The sequence below is a fragment of the Brienomyrus brachyistius genome, chromosome 9 (genome assembly GCF_023856365.1).
Source record: "Brienomyrus brachyistius isolate T26 chromosome 9, BBRACH_0.4, whole genome shotgun sequence".
NCBI classification, from domain to species: Eukaryota; Metazoa; Chordata; class Actinopteri; order Osteoglossiformes; family Mormyridae; genus Brienomyrus; species Brienomyrus brachyistius.
In genome coordinates this window covers 29,654,501-29,675,122 of record NC_064541.1, presented here as the reverse complement: position 1 = coordinate 29,675,122, position 20,622 = coordinate 29,654,501, and the positions used below count along the sequence as shown (strand labels likewise).

At 46.6% G+C, this 20,622-nt stretch overlaps 2 protein-coding genes, 1 long non-coding RNA gene and 5 other non-coding genes across 14 annotated transcripts; 2 read left to right on the top strand and 6 right to left on the bottom strand.

The window, feature by feature from the left end:
- Nucleotides 1-212: 212 nt before the first annotated feature.
- On the top strand, nucleotides 213-8,772 carry LOC125749036 (CTP synthase 1). Of its 6 annotated transcripts, none has more exons than XM_049025875.1 (19): nucleotides 213-283; nucleotides 397-456; nucleotides 1,470-1,663; nucleotides 2,409-2,579; nucleotides 3,020-3,120; nucleotides 3,318-3,434; nucleotides 3,661-3,744; nucleotides 3,833-3,913; nucleotides 4,172-4,323; nucleotides 4,802-4,934; nucleotides 5,270-5,358; nucleotides 5,793-5,887; nucleotides 6,010-6,072; nucleotides 6,244-6,287; nucleotides 6,374-6,470; nucleotides 6,567-6,622; nucleotides 7,561-7,657; nucleotides 7,753-7,897; nucleotides 8,148-8,772. In XM_049025875.1, the coding sequence occupies exons 3-19, from the start codon at nucleotides 1,498-1,500 to the stop codon at nucleotides 8,230-8,232; spliced, it is 1,776 nt and encodes a 591-aa protein (XP_048881832.1). In that variant the 5' UTR covers nucleotides 213-283; nucleotides 397-456; nucleotides 1,470-1,497; the 3' UTR covers nucleotides 8,233-8,772. The 6 variants fall into 6 exon arrangements, with proteins under 6 accessions (XP_048881832.1, XP_048881833.1, XP_048881835.1 ...); XM_049025876.1 differs by having other exon boundaries at nucleotides 265-283; nucleotides 397-460; XM_049025878.1 differs by having other exon boundaries at nucleotides 266-456; nucleotides 1,478-1,663.
- Nucleotides 8,773-8,855: 83 nt separating this feature from the next.
- LOC125749039 (uncharacterized) lies at nucleotides 8,856-11,765 on the bottom strand. Of its 2 annotated transcripts, XR_007399730.1 has the most exons (9): nucleotides 11,751-11,765; nucleotides 11,581-11,673; nucleotides 10,851-10,911; nucleotides 10,542-10,622; nucleotides 10,190-10,424; nucleotides 9,882-9,944; nucleotides 9,513-9,552; nucleotides 9,225-9,260; nucleotides 8,856-9,041 (listed from the first exon to the last, which is right to left on the bottom strand). It is a non-coding gene; the product is annotated as an uncharacterized LOC125749039 (long non-coding RNA). The 2 variants fall into 2 exon arrangements; XR_007399731.1 differs by lacking the exon at nucleotides 11,751-11,765 and having other exon boundaries at nucleotides 10,190-10,428; nucleotides 11,581-11,723.
- Nucleotides 9,115-9,188, bottom strand: LOC125749963 (small nucleolar RNA SNORD99). The gene has a single exon (XR_007400241.1). It is a non-coding gene; the product is annotated as a small nucleolar RNA SNORD99 (small nucleolar RNA).
- On the bottom strand, nucleotides 9,401-9,474 carry LOC125749965 (small nucleolar RNA SNORD99). Its single transcript, XR_007400243.1, has one exon. It is a non-coding gene; the product is annotated as a small nucleolar RNA SNORD99 (small nucleolar RNA).
- LOC125749958 (small nucleolar RNA SNORD103/SNORD85) lies at nucleotides 10,008-10,088 on the bottom strand. The gene has a single exon (XR_007400236.1). It is a non-coding gene; the product is annotated as a small nucleolar RNA SNORD103/SNORD85 (small nucleolar RNA).
- LOC125749960 (small nucleolar RNA SNORA16B/SNORA16A family) lies at nucleotides 10,696-10,825 on the bottom strand. The gene has a single exon (XR_007400238.1). It is a non-coding gene; the product is annotated as a small nucleolar RNA SNORA16B/SNORA16A family (small nucleolar RNA).
- On the bottom strand, nucleotides 11,061-11,194 carry LOC125749959 (small nucleolar RNA SNORA16B/SNORA16A family). The gene has a single exon (XR_007400237.1). It is a non-coding gene; the product is annotated as a small nucleolar RNA SNORA16B/SNORA16A family (small nucleolar RNA).
- An 806-nt stretch (nucleotides 11,766-12,571) lies between the features above and the next one.
- On the top strand, nucleotides 12,572-16,887 carry LOC125749037 (ras-related protein Rab-39A-like). Its single transcript, XM_049025879.1, has 2 exons — nucleotides 12,572-13,105; nucleotides 14,018-16,887. Exons 1-2 carry the CDS (start codon nucleotides 12,891-12,893, stop codon nucleotides 14,442-14,444), a joined length of 642 nt encoding a protein of 213 aa, XP_048881836.1. The 5' UTR covers nucleotides 12,572-12,890; the 3' UTR covers nucleotides 14,445-16,887.
- Nucleotides 16,888-20,622: the final 3,735 nt, after the last annotated feature.

Sequence of the window (20,622 nt, the reverse complement as noted above, 5' to 3'; positions counted from 1 at the left end):
GTCAACAGATGAGTCTCAACAGCAAACTCTTCCATTTAAGACCCAATCGCCACATACACAAAAGCAACTCAAAAAGGCAAGCTCCTATAATTTAATCCAGCATATAAGAAACTGTTGTTCCAAACGTTTATACGGCCCTACTCCATCTCCGTGATATTTTAAAGACGTTAAAAGATAACTAGGTCAGTAAACAAGAGCGCAGGTTAATTATAGTTGTTTCGTACGGACGGTGCGTCATGACGCACGGTACGTCACGACGCCATCAGATTTCATTACACGTGGGGTGAGCACATTTATTGTAGCGGTGGATGCCGGTGCGGCCCGTACAATATTTGTACACGGGTTTTAAAAAATACTAATAAATAATCGTCATTGATATTCCTTCCTGTGAGACAGGTGTTCGGGAAACCGGCCGTTGCTGAAGTGCAGTCTTTTGTGCTGCAACGTTGAATAGTGGTAGGTAAGAGAAGCCCTCGATCTTTGGTGTACGGATTTAATTAGTGTTAGCTGTTTGAAACGTGCGTCATTGTAACGCGTAAGCATTTATTTACTTCGTATTTTTAGATATTCTGTGGGTCTGGCGATGCAGCTGTGTGGCTAGGTAATTCGCCGATCAGACATAGGAACATTGACTACGCATTGATATCTAGCGAGTCAGGATTTACATATTGCGTTTATAAATTCTAAGCTGCTTAGTTCGTCTCGCGATGCCGTTCTGCAAATTTAAATGGTGTGTATTACTGCAGCAGCTTAATAAATGCGATATAAATTGTTTGAGTTTTGGCGGTATTGTTCAAGTCTGTTCCCGCCATTAACATTACCGTTTCGCGAGCTGTCTTTGGCCGTATTTAGTTAGATAATGCTTATAATTACACAATTTCATGGTCGTTGAGATGTCAGTATGTGCACCTTCGGAATACGTCGATTGTGTAAATCGCGAAAATGTATGAAATCCGTTAAAATATACGATTTCCTTGGTCGAAAGTCCTTGGTAGGTAACTCTCTCCTTAGCGTGTCATTGGTCATTAGACATAAGCCCCGCCTCAATTCTCGATTCACCCAATGAGATGTTAAATACCTGAGCCGCGTTTCCATTGCGTAAGACCCCTAAAATGTGCTCTCATGTTCTTAACGCTCCACCAGCCCCGCATCTCGGGCTCATAGTTCTTGACAATAGGGTAACTAAATAGGGTAATTGTTTTACGTTGGTTCCCGCAGATGCTACACTTGTCAGCTAGATCTATGCAGCGGTAACATTAGATCTCGTTTTTAGATTTTATTTTTTTTCTTATTAATATATTGATGATAGCCATACTCTGGTGATTTTGTATTTCGTGTTTTTATTTTTGTAATATTTATTTCTAATCAGGAAATGATAGTGTTAAGATGTATTTTGCCGGTTTCAAACATTTACATGAGGTGCAAACAATTGTCTCAAAGTATCATGGTCTTCTTTGTCTGACTTAAAGTATTTCAGCTGACAATCACTACGACACGATGAAGTACATACTCGTAACCGGCGGGGTCATCTCCGGCATTGGCAAGGGAATCATCGCTAGCAGTGTGGGCACCATTCTTAAGTCCTGTGGTCTGCATGTCACTGCCATCAAAATAGACCCCTACATCAACATTGATGCCGGCACCTTCTCGCCCTATGAACATGGTAAGTGTAGGATCAGATGGGAGGTCTATAGGGCTTATTTGGGGGGGGGGGGAGGGGGGTGGCTGGAGTCTGTCGACATTTTAATTCTCAGGCTGTATGTGATGTGTGTCGTTTTTCGTGTCCCGGTGAAGTCTGGAGTCCTGCAAACCAGAACATGTTGGCGGTCTAAAGTTTGTTTACATTTCAAACAAGGCTTCTGCTAGGCGGCTGGATGTTTTTTTACATTCCAGAATCCTAATGAACTGTTTCTGAGAGAGGGTGAGCATGTTTTACCATCAACTGATGATGAATGCTAATGCTGTACAAGCCGGAGTAATCTTGACTGAGCAGGTTTCTCTGAGCAGTGCTCGCAAATCGCACCCATTTTCATTGACTTGTGCTGAATTCCAGCTGAGTGATAAGATGGGGTTTATGCGAATGTGTACATTATTATCATGGCTCTGGGTGCTCTTCAGTATGGATGAATAGAAAACAGTCATTCAGCCTTTTCTCAAGAAGTGATTGTACTTCTGCTGTGGATAAGAGGTCTAATTAGTTCAATGAAATGGTAGATGTCTGCTGTCAGGATTGACGTACAGGAACAGCCAGGAACACTTTGTTGTTCTGTTATTGTACATGGTGTTTGTCCAGACCAGGGTCAAACAGCTCATCTAGAAGGCTGCTAGAAATTCATAGTGATCTGAGCTGAAATGTGGGACCCCCCATCTGGACTGAGCAGCTTCTCTTTGCTGGCTTCCCTCTGCAGGAGAGGTGTTTGTCCTAGATGACGGTGGTGAGGTGGACCTTGACCTGGGGAACTACGAGCGTTTCCTTGACATTCGGCTCACCAAGGACAACAACCTGACAACGGGCAAGATCTACCAGTCTGTCATCAACAAGGAGCGACGGGGCGACTACCTGGGCAAGACAGTGCAAGGTAAGGGGGTCGGGGCCCTACTTTGTTGCTGTGTGTTTATGAGCCTTCCTGAATGGACCTCGGAAAGTATAGCAATGCTGGTGTTTTGATTGGCAAATTGGGGAGTCATGTAATGTGTTGCTGTGCTGTGACCAGATGGTTGACGGTTCAAATCCCATGGCAGGCGGAATGCCCCCAAGTTTAGGTGTAAATCTGAACTGAAATGAACATGATCGTGGTCATCCCACCTCGTCCCTTCGCATAGGACTTGCTTTCTGGTGCTTTATGGTATTGATATCCCCCCCCCCCCCACCCTCCCCCCTTCACGTCTTCCCCCGGGTCATGCAAACATGTCTCATGGCATGACTGGAGTTCACCTGCCCACTTATTTAATGCTGGGTACTTTTATGCCTCAATGGACGTCGCAAACTTGTCTCTCATAATGTCCCCCTACCCCACAGTGGTGCCCCACATCACCGATTCCATCCAGGAGTGGGTGATGCGTCAGGCCCGGATCCCTGTGGATGACGATGGCTTGGAGCCCCAGGTCTGCGTGATTGAGGTACGTCTTCCCCCTTCGGCATGCTGCCCAGCTGAGCAAAGGGTGGGGGATGTACTCTGAATGTACATTATGAATCGCAGAAATCAGTGAGATGCCAGGCCAGCATGTACAGTATGGACGGTTTGTGCAGTAGGCCTTTCGAACAGTACAGGCTATAGTGCCGTGTGACTCAGGCCGTGTCCCATTCGCGTCCCCAGCTGGGCGGCACCGTGGGTGACATCGAGAGCATGCCCTTCATCGAGGCCTTCCGGCAATTCCAGTTCAAGGTCAAGAGGGAGAACTTCTGCAACATCCACGTGAGCCTGGTGCCGCAGGTGAGTGACGCGTCCCCACTGTTGGCACACTCTGCTGCACAGGCCGGAGGCCGATCCTGGGCTGCGTCTATCAGTGGCTTCCCTAAAGGGAGTGCAATCATGGGTGGCATTCTTAAACTGTGAATTTTATGCTGAATAGTCTGGTGTGGTTTAACACAGCAGGCTTAAAGGTGTCTCTCTGACATAATGCTCATCATATAATGTCTGTGGTACCCGGCCTCCTCAGCCGAGCGCCACAGGGGAACAGAAGACGAAGCCTACGCAGAACAGCGTGCGGGAGCTCCGGGGGTTGGGTCTGTCTCCAGACTTGGTAGGTCATCTGTTGTCCTTTCCTTCCAAACCGCCACACTTAAAGAATACTGTCAGAAATTCTCCCTCACGCGTGTGTTTGATTTCAGGTTGTGTGTCGCTGTGCCATGCCGCTGGACACTGCCGTCAAAGAGAAGATATCTATGTTTTGTCACGTTGAACCCGAACAGGTAAGTCTTGAAGTCTCAAAAGTATGAACAGTGTCTGTGCCTGCAGGTTTCACGGCAAATTGATCCAACGCTCTGCCGTGTTTGTAAAAGTTGTATGTGTCCCACAATGCACCTGTCACTGAAGCACGCCTTCTCAGGTGCCTGGTGGCTTTGTTTGTGAAAGTAGCACTTCGCTTGGAGCGTGCAGGGCTCGTGTTGTGCGATCAGACACGATAAGTCAGTCAGTCAACCCAGACGGCGCCCCCTCTGCCTGTCTAGGTGATCTGCGTCCATGACGTCTCATCTATCTACCGCGTGCCCCTACTGCTGGAGGACCAGGGCGTGGTGGACTACTTCTGCCACAGGCTGGACCTGCCCATTGAGACGAGGCCCCGGAAGATGCTCACCAAGTGGAAGGAGATGTCTGACAGGTGGGCATGTCTCCGGAGCTGCAGAGGGCTGTGGACTCTGAAGACGAATCACCGCAGCGGCCACCGTGCCCCTTCAGAAGAATCACACGAGATTACAGGAGTCCCAGCTGACATGAAACACTTTTATGGGTTTCGAGATGTTGGCGGTTGAAGGCCTTGATGGGTTTTATCTGCCATTTTCTCTATTTAGCCACTGCATGACCGTCAGTACAGAAGGTATATTTGACTTTTATATGGTGGAAAATCAGACACCAGTGGTTTTCTGAGAGTTTTTCTGAAACGTGGGAGCTCGACCTACTTATTTGCGGAGCCCTGGGATGCCTGCATGTCTGCCTGCATGTCAGGCACAAATACCTTTTGTGCACTGGGCCATCAGCATACCTTTCAGAGCTAACTGACACGCCCTGACATACAGCAAGAGAACAATAATAATAATAATAATAATAATAATACTAAATCTGGCCCTGGCTTGCCGCAGGTCTGACCGTCTCCTGGAGCACTGCTCCATCGCCCTGGTGGGGAAGTACACCAAATTCTCTGACTCGTACGCCTCGGTCATCAAGGCCCTTGAACATTCGGCGCTGGCTATCAACTACAAGCTGGAGGTCAAGGTGACGTGTGCATCGCTCGTCCTCATTGCCCTGTCCTAAGACTCCTTGGCTAGAAAGTGTGCTTAGCCGGTGTCGGTGTGTTTTAAGCATCCTTACATTCTGTTGTGGCTGGGCGGTGCTGCGTAGTCAATTAGCTGGCCTCTGGTTATGCTGTCTGACAGAATAAATCTGTAGTTTCCTAAGAAATGAGTGGGGTCAATTTAAAGATCTGTGTTAAATCTTCTTTAATTTGAATATAAATAATAATAGTACAAATGCAGGCCCATCCTTGGCTTGAAGCCTGTCACTATGGTCCAAATGGCTGGTTGGTAACGGGCCCGTTCCTCGCTCCACAGTACATCGATTCGGCAGATCTGGAGCCGGCCACACTGCAGCAGGAGCCTGTGAAGTACCATGAGGCATGGCAGAAGCTTTGCAGCGCTGGGTGCGTGATCGCCGCCCTGGTGGGAGACGTATGCAGTACATGCCCATACTACTCCGGAACCACAGTCTTGCTTCCCATCTGTCTCAGAAGCCTGTGTTTGTATCTTATAGGAGTGCATGTGTCCATGAACATACGAGTGCTGAATTATTTCAGTTGTGGTCGAATATAGGCCTGTTGTTTTTGGGGGTTTTCGAAGTTCCTCTACCTGCACTTGTCCACATCCACTGTCTCCATACCGCTGTCTTGTGTTATCCTCTCATGTACCACCACGTGATCGTACCTCGGATGGCGCTTTAAAACCACCACCGAAATGAATAGTGTGGATGTCTGATTAGCTGAATTCCAGAAACGCTGGTTTGTGTTTTTACGTGACTGGGAGGGCATTGGTCAAATTCAGTGGGGCAGGATTGCGAGCTGCTGTTCTGTGCCCACAGTGGCGTCTTGGTCCCCGGTGGGTTTGGAGTTCGAGGCACAGAGGGCAAGATTCAGGCCATTAGCTGGGCAAGAAAGCAGAAGAAGCCATTTTTAGGTGAGCAAAGAATGACTCGTTATAGATGGAGTAATGGTACGGTCTGCCTCGTCCCCACTGGTCAGTCAGTTGGGCTGTGACAAGGGGTGCGTGAGAGAATCTGTATGTCTGCATCCTTGCAGGTGTGTGCCTTGGCATGCAGCTGGCCGTGTGCGAGTTCGCCCGGAATGTTCTGGACTGGCAAGGTGAGTCTCCATCCATTTGCCTCACCTGTCTTTACTGGTTGTGGTTGGTCTTGTTCTGGGCCATAGAGCCGGTTAGTGTCAATCTGACTTTGACCCAAATTGAATCTTAAGTGTTATATCAGATTTCCCAACAAAGCAACCTCTTGAGCTTGTATCATTTTGTCCCGACAGACGCGAACTCGACGGAGTTTGACCCAGAGACCAAGCATCCTGTAGTACGTATCCCATAATGCCACCACCCCCCCCCACGCATTTTTTCCCCCAGGTGACCATAATTCTGATCTCTGATTGGTCCCCCCAGGTGATTGACATGCCAGAGCACAACCCTGGACAGATGGGCGGTACGATGAGGCTGGGAAAGAGGCGCACGATCTTCAAGAACGGAAACAGTGTTCTGAGTAGGTCCTGGGGCGGCCATCTTAAATCAGGGGGTCATGTGACCTGTCTCCTGCCGGGGAGGGGGCGCTCACGGCTGCTGCTCTGCTCTTTCACAGGGAGGCTGTATGGAGATGCTGCGTATGTTGATGAGCGACACAGGCACCGCTTTGAGGTGAGGCCTGCCAGCTTTTGGATGTAATGATTTGAAAAATCTTGCATCACAATTTTATAAAAGCTGTGCTATTCTTAGTTTCTCCAGGCGGGGGAGCACTATAGTGCTTAATCAGTAAAATCTAGTGCTACAGTCAGCCTTGCTCTGCTGAAAAGTACAACGGCTTGTAAGGGCCACTGAGAGCAAACACAATGACCTGCTTGGCAGCAGCAAAGACAGGGCAGTATGACTAAGCTGCTGTAAACCATATTGTAGCTCAGAATTTGTGAAGACCTGCATGTTCAAAGCTGCAGAACCCCCCCCCCTCCCATAAAAAGAAAAACATTCAAGTGGGGGGGCTGCCTTTCTTCTTGTCTGTCCTGTTTGATGTACATTGGTCTATTTCACTGAATTGAGTCTAATGTGGCCCTTTAACCACAGTGTGTCCGAACTCCCTGGTGGTTAAAATTGTTTCTATTCTAACGGTTTGAGCACGACACTCCACAAAGCTCTTTGTTTAATGTCAGACTGTACGTTGGTTTCTTACTGAAGGACAGGGGTGGGCAGTCTTATCCGCAAAGGGCCGGTGTGTGTGCAGGTTTTAGGCAAAACCTTTAGGTCAGCTGTTCAAACCCAGGTATGAGGACGCTTGAGTCAATCAGTCCTCTGATTAGTAATCTAATGTGTAAGTTGTGGCAAAAGCCCACAGACGGTGGCCCTCTCTGGATAAGATTACACACACTTGCTATAGAGAGGCGTATGACATTTGCTGTGCTGGATGCACATAACACAGAGTTCGTAGGATTTGACAGATATTCATAAACCAAGGTAGTTTTATATTAATGTAAATTGAAATTTCCTTCTAGAAAATGGTGAATGAAGCATGTACACTTTGGGATACTTGGGTCTCCTCCCATCGCTGGGCTCTGTCACTAAGCTTGTGTCTGTTCCCCCCCCAGGTGAACCCAGACTTGAAACAGCACTTTGAGGATAAAGGTTTCAGTTTTGTCGGGCAGGATGTGGGGGGCGAGAGGATGGAGGTGATTGAGCTGGAGGGTGAGTCCCCCGCATTCCTCCAGCTGCGTTTGTGGGCGGTGTTAAATACCAAGGCTCTTGGAGTTAAGGTTCTGACCTGGCGCCTTGTCCTTTAGATCACCCCTACTTTGTGGGGGTACAGTACCATCCAGAGTTCACCTCCCGCCCCATCAAGCCCTCTCCCCCCTACCTTGGCCTCCTGTTGGCCGCTGCTGGGAAGCTGCACAGCTACCTGCTCAAGGGATGCCGTCTGTCGCCAAGGTAACCGCCACCTTGCCAGTAGGAGGCGCAGAAAAATGAGGGCAGGGCAGTGTTTTGGTGGGGGTCTTTCCCAGCTGGTGATTGACATCATGCTACAATCTCCTATTGAAGAGTCTGTGACTGGTTAATGGTCGAAGTCCGCTTATCTCCTGAAAGTGAGATTTAAAACGAAAATGCCAATGCTGTTACCGCAACGCGAGTGCCGAGGGTAGATTCGGCAGTTGACTGGAGCACGTTCCCCTCCCCGCAGAGACACGTACAGCGATCGCAGCGGTAGCAGCTCCCCCGACTCTGAGATCGCGGAGCTGAAGTTCCCCTCCGAGGCCCAGAACTGATGCGGTGGCTCTCCTGCGAGGTCAAGATTTTAACGCACACAGGCCCCGTTACCGTCTACTTTTCGGCCACCCTAATGGTTCAGCGTGATGCTGGGGATTTAATTATAACCACCCATGGAATGAGTGTACAGAAGTGCTTTTTTAAGGCTGTTTCTCTCCCATGAATTATTCCTTTACCTTTCCTTGTAGAGCATGTTGAAGCCTAGTCACTGTATTAATACGAGCAGAAACTTCAGGTGCCTGTGTGGCTGCAGCGTCGCTATATGCAAGTCATGGTGGAATTTGATACCGCTTCAGGACCTTTGCTTTGGGACACGAGGGCTGAGTTGCATGATGCAGTATTTCCCCCACTCTAGTGGGCAGGGACCTGCAGCCAGCCCATGCTTTTGTTCGCTCCCGAGAGGAGATGGACTTGCTTGGGAAACTGGTTTAATAAAGACAGGATGCTTTCTGTACTGGGTCACCCAGATTTCTTTTGACCATTTGCCTTGTTTGAAGTATGACAGACTGGTATTAAAGTTGATGGAATACATGATAAAATACCAACTAATTTATTTGGAGTGTTGGGCCGAGTGTACATTTCTGGTCAAACATCCTTCAGAATACAGAGAACAATACTCCGCTAGATTGACATGATTACTTTAATGGCAGATAAGTATACAACTGCTTCCACAAACAGCAGATAAGGTTTGTCACAAGTATAGCATACAGTCAGACTAACAGAGGGAAATGAGTCTCTGAAGGGCTGGTCTGTGTTCAGCGCACCATAGCTGCTGTGGTCTCACTCCAGTCACATTAGCCCTCCACACCTGAAAATGCGGAAGACAACCATGTCAGTACTACCCAGTAGACTCCTGGAGCCACACCCACTATCCTGGGTAATTCAGGCCTCAGTCCCATATCCGCAAGCTTCATCCAGCAGTCTGCCATTAGTTACGCTGTCATCACAGACCAGAAACCAAAGAACAAAAGCAGAAGGCAAACATACATACCTAGGAATCTGGATCACAGCAAACCACCCACAAACCCTGGAAGAGAGAAGGCAGGGAGTCTAAGTCTCACACTCAAGTGGCCCATCCCTGCAACCACTAAAGGCCAGGAATGGGAAAGTGTGCTCAACACGGACCACCAGGGCTGCTCAATGCCCTTAAGGCTATGAATCAACTGGTGCTGGTCTCAGTCCCATATCCGCAACTGTCATCCAACAGTCTAGTTAGAATAATGCTCACATCAATGACCAGTTATCGGAAACAAGACTATACTTGGATTTAAATGGGTACCTGCAGTAATCCAGCACAGCCCCAGCAGATCAGTCCCATCCTGGGAGAAAAGGGGGAAAAACCATGAAGTTACGGCTGCTGAACCGCTAAACATGCCATCTATTTGCACTTTTGCTTGCAGCAAAACTGTTGGGAGAACTGAAGGACTGGTGGCACTGCTGCCTAGTCACAGACATTTATCCCATAATGCTCTGGCATGCTGATCGTGAACAGGGTCCACAGGATGAACTCGGTTCCTTGGAAAGCATGCGGGGGGGGGGCACTCTACTAGAAGTTGGTCAAGTGAGTGTGTGGATTAAGTGTCTAACACTGCACACAAAGCTGTCACGGGTTGCCGTAAATCAAGTTAACCAGATCCATGCATCTTACATGCTCACGCTGCTGTGGGGATGTGGGGCGACTCCAGAAGGCAGCAGCACCAGAATCCCGAACCTGAAAGATCAGCTCATTACAGTCCACCCAAAAACCTAATACCACAATACCATCTGTGTTAGGCCCAGTTCAGAGTTTGAGTACAAGTAGTTCTCATAAGCGAGCGAAGCTCTCAGTGAGGGCAAGTGTGTCATCAATACCAGGCCAAATCAACAGCAGCATCAAGGCTTCATAAGCAAAATGCGTTTGAGACTCAAGGTTCCTTAAATGACCAAAAAAAAAATTAATGAAATCAATCCACCTACCAAGGAGGGAAGTCCATGTCCTTAAAGCCAGCCTCAGTAATTGGGGGTCAACCCAGCCCCCTGCCTTCCACTGCCACATGATCCATGATGCACTGGACCCTCACGGCCCTTCCCCAGGTGCTGAGCTCATGAAAGGCTGGCCCAACCACCAGGGGCTTGTCTGCGAACTCTTTGCCTAGGCCCCCACTGCAGGCAGGCTCTCTGGAATCTGTCTGGACCTGAACCAAGGCCCAAACTGCCTTGACAGAAAATAAGACTCGACTGTAGATTCATGTTGCACTAATGCCATAAAATGCAAAGCTAACAGCAGTTTGCTGTATTACACTGACCAACAATCAAAGTCACAACTCACCATCTCTAGGACCACGAGCAGCTCATACCAACTGGATGTGGCCAGTAAAGCAGGCCCAGGAGCCCAATGCATGGACCACATCTGCAGAATAAGAACCACAAGTTCCACAAAATCCACATAAAAACATTGAAATAATTGATAGAGACACAGAAGCTTATGTTCCTATCCTCTATGTTGCTGATGCAGCTAGAGAACTGAACAGCGACCGTAGGAAGGTGTCATTCTTGGCCCTTCTTTGACCACACCTGCTACAAGAAACAGGGTCGGCTCCAACAAGGGCCGGTTTAAAACTGACGGAAGAGATCTCACCTTCGCCAGTGCGTGGCCTCAATTCCGGCGTAGCCCATAGTCTTCTCAGGCCAGGAGTCATCTATTAAACATGCATGCAAAATCGCGTCAAATAAAACCCACTACTCAAAGTACACATGCTCAGGTTGCAGTTCAACAGCACACGTGTCTCCCTGAAAGGCACCCGCATGAGTCACGCTGCAGGGGAAAGTAAAGCATTCCTCCTAGTTCCAATATCCTTTTCCATAATGTTGCCCCTTAGTTATAGAAACTAAGCAGCGACCGTCGGTAAAAGTTATGCTGTAGGCACCTTGCTGACCGCTTCAGCCACGGTATTCACTGAAACGACTTCGATAAGGGCCAATCTGACAAAATATCCCTCAAAGCATAGTTTTTGTGGCAAATGGGTCACTAAATAGCTTAAAACCAAAATGCGTTACAATAAAACTGAAGAAATGCACGAGTTGCAAACGCTAAATTTCAGAAAAACTGTTTACAAGAGTTCTGACACGCAGCCACAGATAAGGACCCTTAAAGTATCAGTACGTTGACTTCTACGCCTTGTGTACCACGACATTTCTGTGAGACATACCAACGACGCTTTTATCATTATTCGTGCAAATATCACGGCGATTTAGAGTCAAGAATACTGTAAGCCCCGTAACATGTTTAACTTTAATTGTAAATCCTTTTTAACCAACAGTCACGACAGGATGGCTAAAGATTACAAAATAAGGCAAGACGTACATACCATACTGCACAACAAGGGAAGCCAAAGAAAGAAACGCGCGCTGGATTTCCTTTATGTACGGTATATCCGTGTCGCTGATTGGCTCACTACCGCCTGAGAAAACAAGGCATTCTGGGAAACAAAGTTCTTTTTGCACTTATTCTATGGGGAAAAAACTACAATATACCAACCAGTTCTTTCGCGACAGTCGAACCGTTTACTGTGCCTTGAATAAAAAATACGTTATTTCTCTAAAAAATATACATTGCAAAAACGTACAAGTGCAACAAGCAGTAGGCGCATACTGTTAAATACAGGGGTATCCGCCAATATCTTTCGAGGGCGAAAGAATCGATGAGTTTTATTGTGTCCTATCACGCAATTGCCTTAGGTCATTAGAGTAAGTTATCTAAATAATACGTAATAAACACAACTTGACCCATGTATCGACAGACAACTGAAAGCTAAATCTTATAATTACGCAGTATTAAGCGACATAAGTTGGTTATTACTTTCAGTACCATGGATAGCCGTCACCAAGGGTCCTTCACCTTGGATGACTTTAGAGTTTAATAGCAGTCCTTTTGAAACCAGATTTACTGTGGTCTTTCAGAACATAGCATCAATGAATCCTTATAAGTAAGGTTAAAACTTCACAACCTATATAAAGTTCATAAAGTGAAAGAAACCCTCATGCAAATGTAAAAGTGACAGACGCTTTACACGAAAGCTAAGATGCAGACCGACTTAAACATTTAAAAATAGCACGATTGCAATACCGGCGTGTGGTTAAATATCGACAAATCGTATGACAGCAAGTGCTTTAGCAATAAAACGAATCAGGTGACACGAAAGATTTACACGGCACAGAAATAAAAGCGGACAGACGCAAAATATGAGACGTTGCATAACTTATAAAAAAAGGTCACGTGAGTTCTCAAAAAACGGGTTTGTCAAAGGTATTCAGAAACGAGCATCTGGGAATCAGCGTGCAATAAATGCAAGACAGGCTGCAGAAAATGGTTACTAATCCTCACCTTCGATTAGCACCTAAAATACCATATTATTGTTCCTAAATATTAAATTTTGATATGACCTTGGCAATTTACTGTATTCATTCTAAGATCCGAATGCACAGAAGCGATGCCTCTTATATAACCCATTCTGTAAAACACAGGAGCCTGCCCTCTAGTTAACACGCGTTATCACATGACTGGCGCACAGCCCCAGTCGCGACCCAAGGAGCCAGGGCGCGTCCTACAGACCGGCTGTCAGTCGGGGATCCCGCTTCGTTTGCGCAGAAGCCGGAGCCGCGCCGTTTCAGATATGTTATGGATATGTTATGGCAGTACCAGTTTAGGATCATACTACTGGGGGACTCCACAGTGGGGAAGTCGTCTTTGCTGAAGCGCTTCACGGACGGGGTATACAGCGATGTGGCGGACCCGACCGTGGGGGTGGATTTCTACGCTCGGTCAGTGGAGATCGAACCTGGGGTGAAAATCAAACTGCAGCTTTGGGACACGGCCGGTCAAGAGCGCTTCAGGTGATCACTGTTATTGTTTAGCACATTATGTCCGATGTATAGCTCCATTCATGAAAAGATGCCTTTAAATGCAAAAAACGTGTAATGACACGCGATTACATATCGTTTTGCTTAAATTGCGGTTGATTCGTTGCGCAGGTAATTCCACTTTCGTTTCAGATGTAAATAAGTTGCCACGCTTCAGCATCACTTCAATTGCAATAATAAAATAAAATGTCATGGAGCCTTGCTTCAGCGAAGCAGTGGAAAAAAATCTTTATAACTGAAAATCATGCTAGACGTAGTTTTCAGCAGCAAACGAGGGAAACGCCTCCCCCACAGGGGCAAATGAGCAAAAGGAAACCACAAATTTGGCATGTTTCGCCATAGTGACTTAGACGATTTTACAGTTTAGTGCAGCTAACGAATTTGCTTTTCGGCGTTTGACGGCGTTGCGCAGAGGAAATGTTACATTTTATGTTAATTATATTTAAAATACTCGAAAATGACCTGCTGAATATGCATCGCCTATCAGAAAACACGTTCAATTACAAACAGACGACCTATGGACACCTCTTGTTTTTTTTTTTTTAATAGTAAGTCTGGTTGAAGCTTTGAGAAACATTGCCGAAACAGGGGAGGAGGGCTTCACAATTTCCCCCATCTGCTCATGGTCCTGTTGCCACGATTGCCAGGCAACCAACAGCATGACCAGCTGACTATTATAGAGGTTTTAGCAAATGTGTTTGCTGCAGCAGCCTTGGAAATGTAATGGCGGATCTGCAGTAACAGGGCTCTCAATAAACCCAGTCCCGGGCATCTAAAAAGTTTGTGGTATTATAAATAATAAACAGCCCCCTTTCCCTGTTTCAAGTCAGTTTATAATTAGTTATAATGGTCCTGCATTCGTAAACTCTGTTCCATGCTCACCAGGTCGATCACAAGCTCGTACTACAGGAATTCGGTTGGCGGGCTGCTGGTGTTCGACCTGACCAGCCGGAAGACGTTTGAGCACATTCGAGACTGGCAGCAGGAGGTCAGCGAGCATGTGACCCCGCACCAAATGCTCTACATCCTGGTTGGCCACAAGAGCGACCTGGTGAAGGAACGCAAAGTGTCCCGAGAGGAAGGGGAGCGTCTGGCGTCGGCACTGGGCATACGCTACGTGGAGACGTCGGCCAAGAGCAACACCAACGTAGACCGGGCCTTCGAGGTGCTCACCTGCGACATCTACGAGATGATGAAGCGCGGTGAAATCTCTGCGTACGACGGCTGGGATGGTGTCAAGTGTGGTTTCAGTGCCCGAGCTCTCTACCTGCCCCAAGAAGACACTGAGCAGGAGAAGAAGTGTCAGTGTTAACAAAAGCCTACTTGAAGTGGCACCGAAACCCCCTGCCATTGCCTGAATCCATCGCAGAGGAGTTTGTCTGTTTGTAAACTCTTTATAGTATGCACAGGCCAGCTCCTGCTGTGATGTCATCATTGTGGGCCCGCAGCCACGTCTCTACTGAGACACCTGTCTGTAGCACCAAAAAAGGCTTCTGTTTGCACTAGCGCTGTGTGAAAGTCACACCAGTTGGGGGCAGAAAACAGAACCACATGACAGAGGTGGGGGAGGACCCTGGAATAATAAGGCGATTAAGGATGGGATTTCCTATCCAAGGGTTCAGGGGGACTGGGCAACAACTGGGTCAAGACTGTCGGGATGTGAGACACCAGAGAGTCATTATACTCAGTGAAGGAAATCTTCGGAATTGAGAGGTGTGCTTTGAGGATCATGGATCAGACCTGCAGCTGGGGTGGTCGTAGAGAACAGGATAGGTTTTCTATGTCAATAAGAATGCAAACCCATCACTGTGGTGTGTCATACATGTGCAAGGAACAGTTTGAGTGACTCAGCATTAACAACTGACTCTCCCTCCAGAAATGTGAATATCCCTCCAACCCACACGCATAGAACCTCAACCCCCTAACACTGTGTGGGATGGGAGGGCAGATAACACTGTACACTGAACACAGCGCCCTTCCTTGCCCTTGGCAAATGAAAGCTTGTTCTGTTGTGCTGACTTTGCACGACCAGGACACGGCCGAGTGGCTTCAGTTCCTGCCCAGTTCCTCTGCCCTGCAGGTACTTAGCAAGGCTGCCATCTGTTGGTTAGTGTCGAGTGTTAGAAAGGATCGCGGTGCCGATTTGGTGAATGTTGACCGAGAGCTGCTCTGTTCTTCACGTCACAATCTCAACTCACATGCGTGACGGGCAAAGAAAAAGATGCTGTAATCTGTAGATCCACCTTCTGTAAGGATTAGTAATAAGTTGTCGGCTTGTATATTTTGAATTTATGCCATCTGTCATCTTCTGTTCACAAGAAGAAGGGAATCATGCAGGCTGACATTGGAGGGGGGGGGGGGGGGGCTCAATACCATAAATGGAGGCACATTACCCCACACATTGTGTCATTGTCTCATCACTGGCCCAGCTTGGCATCACAGCGCCATAATTAGTGAGATATTATTCACAACCGAGGGTCTGTCCTACCCCCCGTCGCTGAGGTTCTGGTGTGGGTGCTGTGGTGGGTAGAGAGCATCAGCATGAGGTGCTTCTTCGCTTTCATTCTGACTTCCTGCAGGGGGTGCAGCTGCCTTCACGCCGGAGCGAGAGAATGAAACCACAGCTAAATAAAAACAGCTTTATTTCTTTAAGCGAGAAGCACGCTGCAGATTCACAGACGATCCCCCCTGGATGTAAAGGTCATCTATTTAAAGCCCCTTTGCTTTGTTTAATCCTTCTGCCCTGCGTGATGGGATGGTGTGGCAAGGTGTCTTCCACAGTGCAGCGATGAGCCGGTGTAGCTTCAGAAATGGTGAAATACAGGAAGGTAGACTGCGAGTGAAATGGCACAGTGCCGTTAGAAAAAAAAAAGACTGATAGCAGAATGTTCCAGAACATGTTCATCAGCCATCAGTTCAGGCATGATGTTATATTTCAGTTTTTTGTGAACGACATTTCTGTACTAATGCCTCAATTCATACCATAAGTGACTAGTATGTTTGGGTCCAGAGTCTGAATTACACTCCAGTGCTTCAAAGTTCGGCAGTAATCTGGCTCAATCGCTTGTGACCTGGTTACCATGGCGACTCCCCCCCCCCCCCCCCCCATACCCTCCCAACACAGTCATTTCAACAGGAAAAAACATATCAAGGGCGTGGGATGCAGAGAGAGCCAGTGGTCAAGCTATAGGACAGGCATGAACCTGAACTTCTGTATCGAATGTCGTCTTCTAATCTAAGCAGTTCTTTTATGCACAGTGTGTCTCTTATCTGTGAGACACATTTCAGTTTCCATCTGCAGAATTATGGGTAAAGCTGATCAAGAAAAATATGGAACACAAATGAATATTTAATTTGGTGTCTATTTTCCACAATCTGTTTCCTGAGTGTCAGTGGTATGTATCGCGGTACCATGAAATTCTGCACATATGTGGGCTGCAAACGGAGTCGGAGTGTCTGACAAAGATTCTCGTGTAAGCAGTAGGCTGCTGACAAAGACTGAAACTGAAAGAGACTCATTATTACACACTGACAGTAATTAGGAGAGACTCTTGCACTCTCTCTCACGGAGACTTGGCAGTGCCTCACAGAGATTTCATCCCTTTGAGAGGAACAGATGAAGATGACAGATCTGGCCTCCTTTTAAGGGAGACTGACAGAAGCTGATACAAATTACTTCCCACACAAGACTGAGGGCTGGGAAATCCAAATATGTCATTTCGTCTTGGTTTAATTAAAGGGAGTATCCTTCTGTATACACTGCACCATTGCTAATCAGCAGAGGGTCACCATGATTCTGGAGCTTATCCATGGATGCCAGTCCATCAGAGGACACACTATTACCTGCAGCCAAGCACCCCCCCCCCCACACACACACACGTAATCATATCTTTGTGGGGACCGCTCATTCATTTATATGCGCAAAATGCTAACCTTAACCCCTACCCAGCCGTAACCACAACATAAGTAACCAAGAGTTCTGCCATTTTTACTTTTTTAATTGCAGTCACAGAAATTTGGAAAACTGAGTTTTCCCTTATGGGGACCAGGAAAGTGGTCATAGGTCCCCACAAGGTAAGGTACACCTGCACCACACCATTCACTCACACATGCACTCCTACGGGCAGTTTAGCAAGTCCAATCAGCCTCAGCATGTTTTTGGACTGTTGGGGGAAACCAGAGAACCCGGAGGAAACCCCATGATGACATGGGGAGAACATGCAAACTCTGCACACATGTGACCCAGGTGGGGACCCAGAGGTGTGAGCAACAATGCTAACCACTGCATCACCATGCCACCCCAAGCAATATTTTCAACTATTAATTTATAGTTAAAAGGTAATCTGCCAGTGCATTGATATCTTGTTTCTACTTCTTCATTTGTGTAGAATACTGTAGCATCTGTTTGGTCGACTCTTTAGATTCAATTCGATTCTAAATATAGGAAAAAATAGGCAACAGCGGCGAAATTGAATTATTTCTGCCAGAAAGGGATTGATGCTGGTCAACTAAAACATTAATGGAGGACAGATAAAAAGGCCGATGGAAGTGGCGGAGGAAACGTTAGAGAAACGTTCGCCACGTCACCGCGTTCGTCGGAGCAGGTAGCCGACCTACATTCGCCTGCGGCATGACTATATAAATAATACATTATATTCTGGAAACATAACCACGTAATGAAAAAAGTCACTTTTAGAAGGTAAAATTTAAACAAATAGCCGGATTGGTCTTGATTTATCAGCATAAAAAATAAGACCGAACAGTTGCTGCTTTTATTCGAAACTAATTATGAAAAAAGACGCACCTATTGTCGCAGTATGTCTCTCTCTGTACTTTAAGGGAATGAGCAGCACTGGCTTTGAAATGCACAGCAGCGGCTAATGATAACTGCAGCAGCAGTCTGCGTAACCTTACACACCCCAGGCATTAACAAAGCGTAATGTGGCTTCAAGCCAGCAGACGGTACAATGGACGGCTTAGCCATGACACATGTTTTGCATTTCTAACAGAGGCGTTCACGATACTGCAAAACAAGACATTTCCACGTCATCCCAAACCGGGAAGGCTTTGGGCTATATACACTGGAAATATCAGCTGCCTTGGCCAATGATGATGTAAAGTTTTTTTTTCAACATGCAAAACGTCTGGGCAACGTCTTCTAAAATGTGCTCCGAAAATAGGTCAGATAGGAAGCGTTCACAAAGCTTGATAGCGGTTGAAACTTTTTTGTAGCGTGTGTGTGTGTGTGTGCGCGCGCGCCCCCTTGCGTTAAAACGAAATCTCATAATTTATCAGAATGACGGTGATAATGACTTAACAGCTAAATATTTACCAGGCTAATTTATTAGGGGTTTAGCAACGACGTTCTCCACCCATATGCACAGTCCCTGCCCTTTGCATTGACGTGTTTGCGTTTGGGTATGATTACAAATATCAGACGTCTCCATAGTAAAAGTGACTTTCTACACCAACCCTGCAGATTTTATCATACACTCATCATTTCTGTTTCGGGTGCTATAATACAAGGCTAGTACATAACAAGAAAAACAACCACGAAAACAAATAATAATGGCTACTTTGGATTTTGCATGTTCTCCCCGTGTCATCGTGGGGTTTCCTCCTGGTACTCTGGTTCCCCCCACCCCACAGTCCAAAAACATGCTGAGGTTAACTGGAGTTCCTAAATTGCCCATAGGTGTGCCTGTGTGAGTGAATGGTGTGTGAGTGTGCCCTGCCATGTGTTGGCTCCCCATCCTGGGTTGTTCCCTGCCTTATGTCAGTAATTCCCAGGATAGGCTTTGGATGCCCACGACTCTGCATAGGATAGGCTTGTACAGAAAACAGATGGATGGATGGATAACAACAATAATAAAAAAATAACTAGAACAACAACAATAATAATAGCCACAAGGTTATGGGTTCAAATCCCACATCTGCGTGGTTTGTTTGGGCCTCCTTCGATGGTAATTCATTACCATCTGGTCAGATCGTTTGCTGCTTTAATATCAGATAAATATAAGCTTAGCTGGAGTTCCTCACATACTTCTTCATGAAAATATTACTTCAATCTTCTTGTTCAACCGGTGGAACAAGAAATTTCCTCTCAACAACAACATATATTTAAATAAATAACAAATGACTAAAATGAAACCAACTTAAAAGCTTTGTAAATGATTATTTTTAAATAGTATTTGTATTGTAAAAGTACATTATCAGTATTTATGTCAAACACAATGGTAAATGTGCTTTGTAACACAATGGGTTTTATGTAACTGTAAGCTATCAGTCTTTACAAGAGGACTTTATCAAACTAGTGTGTGTGTTACTTCATGAAGCTCCCAGTGGACCTGGTGGCTCTGGTTTCCATCAGCCTGGATATGCTCTACATGTCTAACAATGACAGTAACCTCCTGGTCCAGTCAGACCAAAAAGGTAAACGATGCAGCTCACAGCTCCCTGTTAAAGATAAGGTACCTGGCATCTGCGTGAGAATATGTCATATTATGAGAGTGTTTCAAAACGGCACATGGATTAGCATGTAAAAATGTGACTGAGCCCAAAAAAAGTCCCTCAAATAAAACAGGGAGTCCCCACCCTCTCTAATAGCTTGGGCCATTGTGACTAATTGTGAGTCTATTTCGTCTCAGTTTTCATTTGGAAAGAGCTCTGCTTCGAGCCGAAATAAGTGTGGCTGCATCCATCACTGGCGGGTTTTTAATCTAAAGGGAAGTGGGGTGACAATGTGGGACTGTTGGGACAACATGCCACAGAACGTGGTCCTGAACACTAAGCTCTTTCGGTCTCCTACGCAAATTACAAATAGAAAATACAACCACTGATGTGTGTGTGTGTGTCTGTGTGAGTGTGGGTGTATGGACAGATAAACTAAAATTAGGAGGTTGGAAATCCCTAGAGAAAAAACCCAGCCCCCCCTGCAACAACCATAAACCCTCAGATTAACCATAAGCAGAATTTCCTCATCTTCTGGTAGCGCTAAACGGGATTTTCAGACTGGCCAGAAAATCCTACGGTTCTCATACTGTTATACGAAGGTGGAGTAAACAATGCATAACAGGGCTGCAAATAAATTAAATCAGGTTCCCTTGTACCTGCGTCATGCAACCTCCTCAAAACATTCCCACCTGAAATATCTATAATATAATGGAATATTAAAGCAATGCGTAGCATAGCATGAGTTTTTGTGCTTGAACTCTTTGTGCTTGAGCCTGTTTTCTGGGTTTGGCTGAGCTATTATTGCAGAGTTCTGTGACCAGGAACAGCCCTTCCTGGACAGTGCCCCCCCCAACCCCCCCCCCGCTCTCCCGCCCTCTCTCATTCTTGTACTGGACGAGACTTGCAGCGAGCAGCTTCCAACAGGAAAAGCAGAACCTGTCTCGATATGGTACAGAGAACTTGCACTCCCCTGGGCGATTTGCAGCTCCGCCCTCCCTCTCTCTCTCCTTCCTCCTTCCCCCCCCCCACCCCGCCAA

Coding starts and splice junctions, on each gene's coding strand:
- LOC125749036 (XM_049025875.1), top strand. CDS start 1,498: ATGAAGTACATACTCGTAACCGGCGGGGTCATCTCCGGCATTGGCAAG. Junction 5,888..6,009: donor GCAGAAGAAGCCATTTTTAG/GTGAGCAAAGAA, acceptor GCATCCTTGCAG/GTGTGTGCCTTGGCATGCAG. Junction 6,073..6,243: donor GAATGTTCTGGACTGGCAAG/GTGAGTCTCCAT, acceptor TTGTCCCGACAG/ACGCGAACTCGACGGAGTTT.
- LOC125749037 (XM_049025879.1), top strand. CDS start 12,891: ATGGATATGTTATGGCAGTACCAGTTTAGGATCATACTACTGGGGGAC. Junction 13,106..14,017: donor GCCGGTCAAGAGCGCTTCAG/GTGATCACTGTT, acceptor CATGCTCACCAG/GTCGATCACAAGCTCGTACT.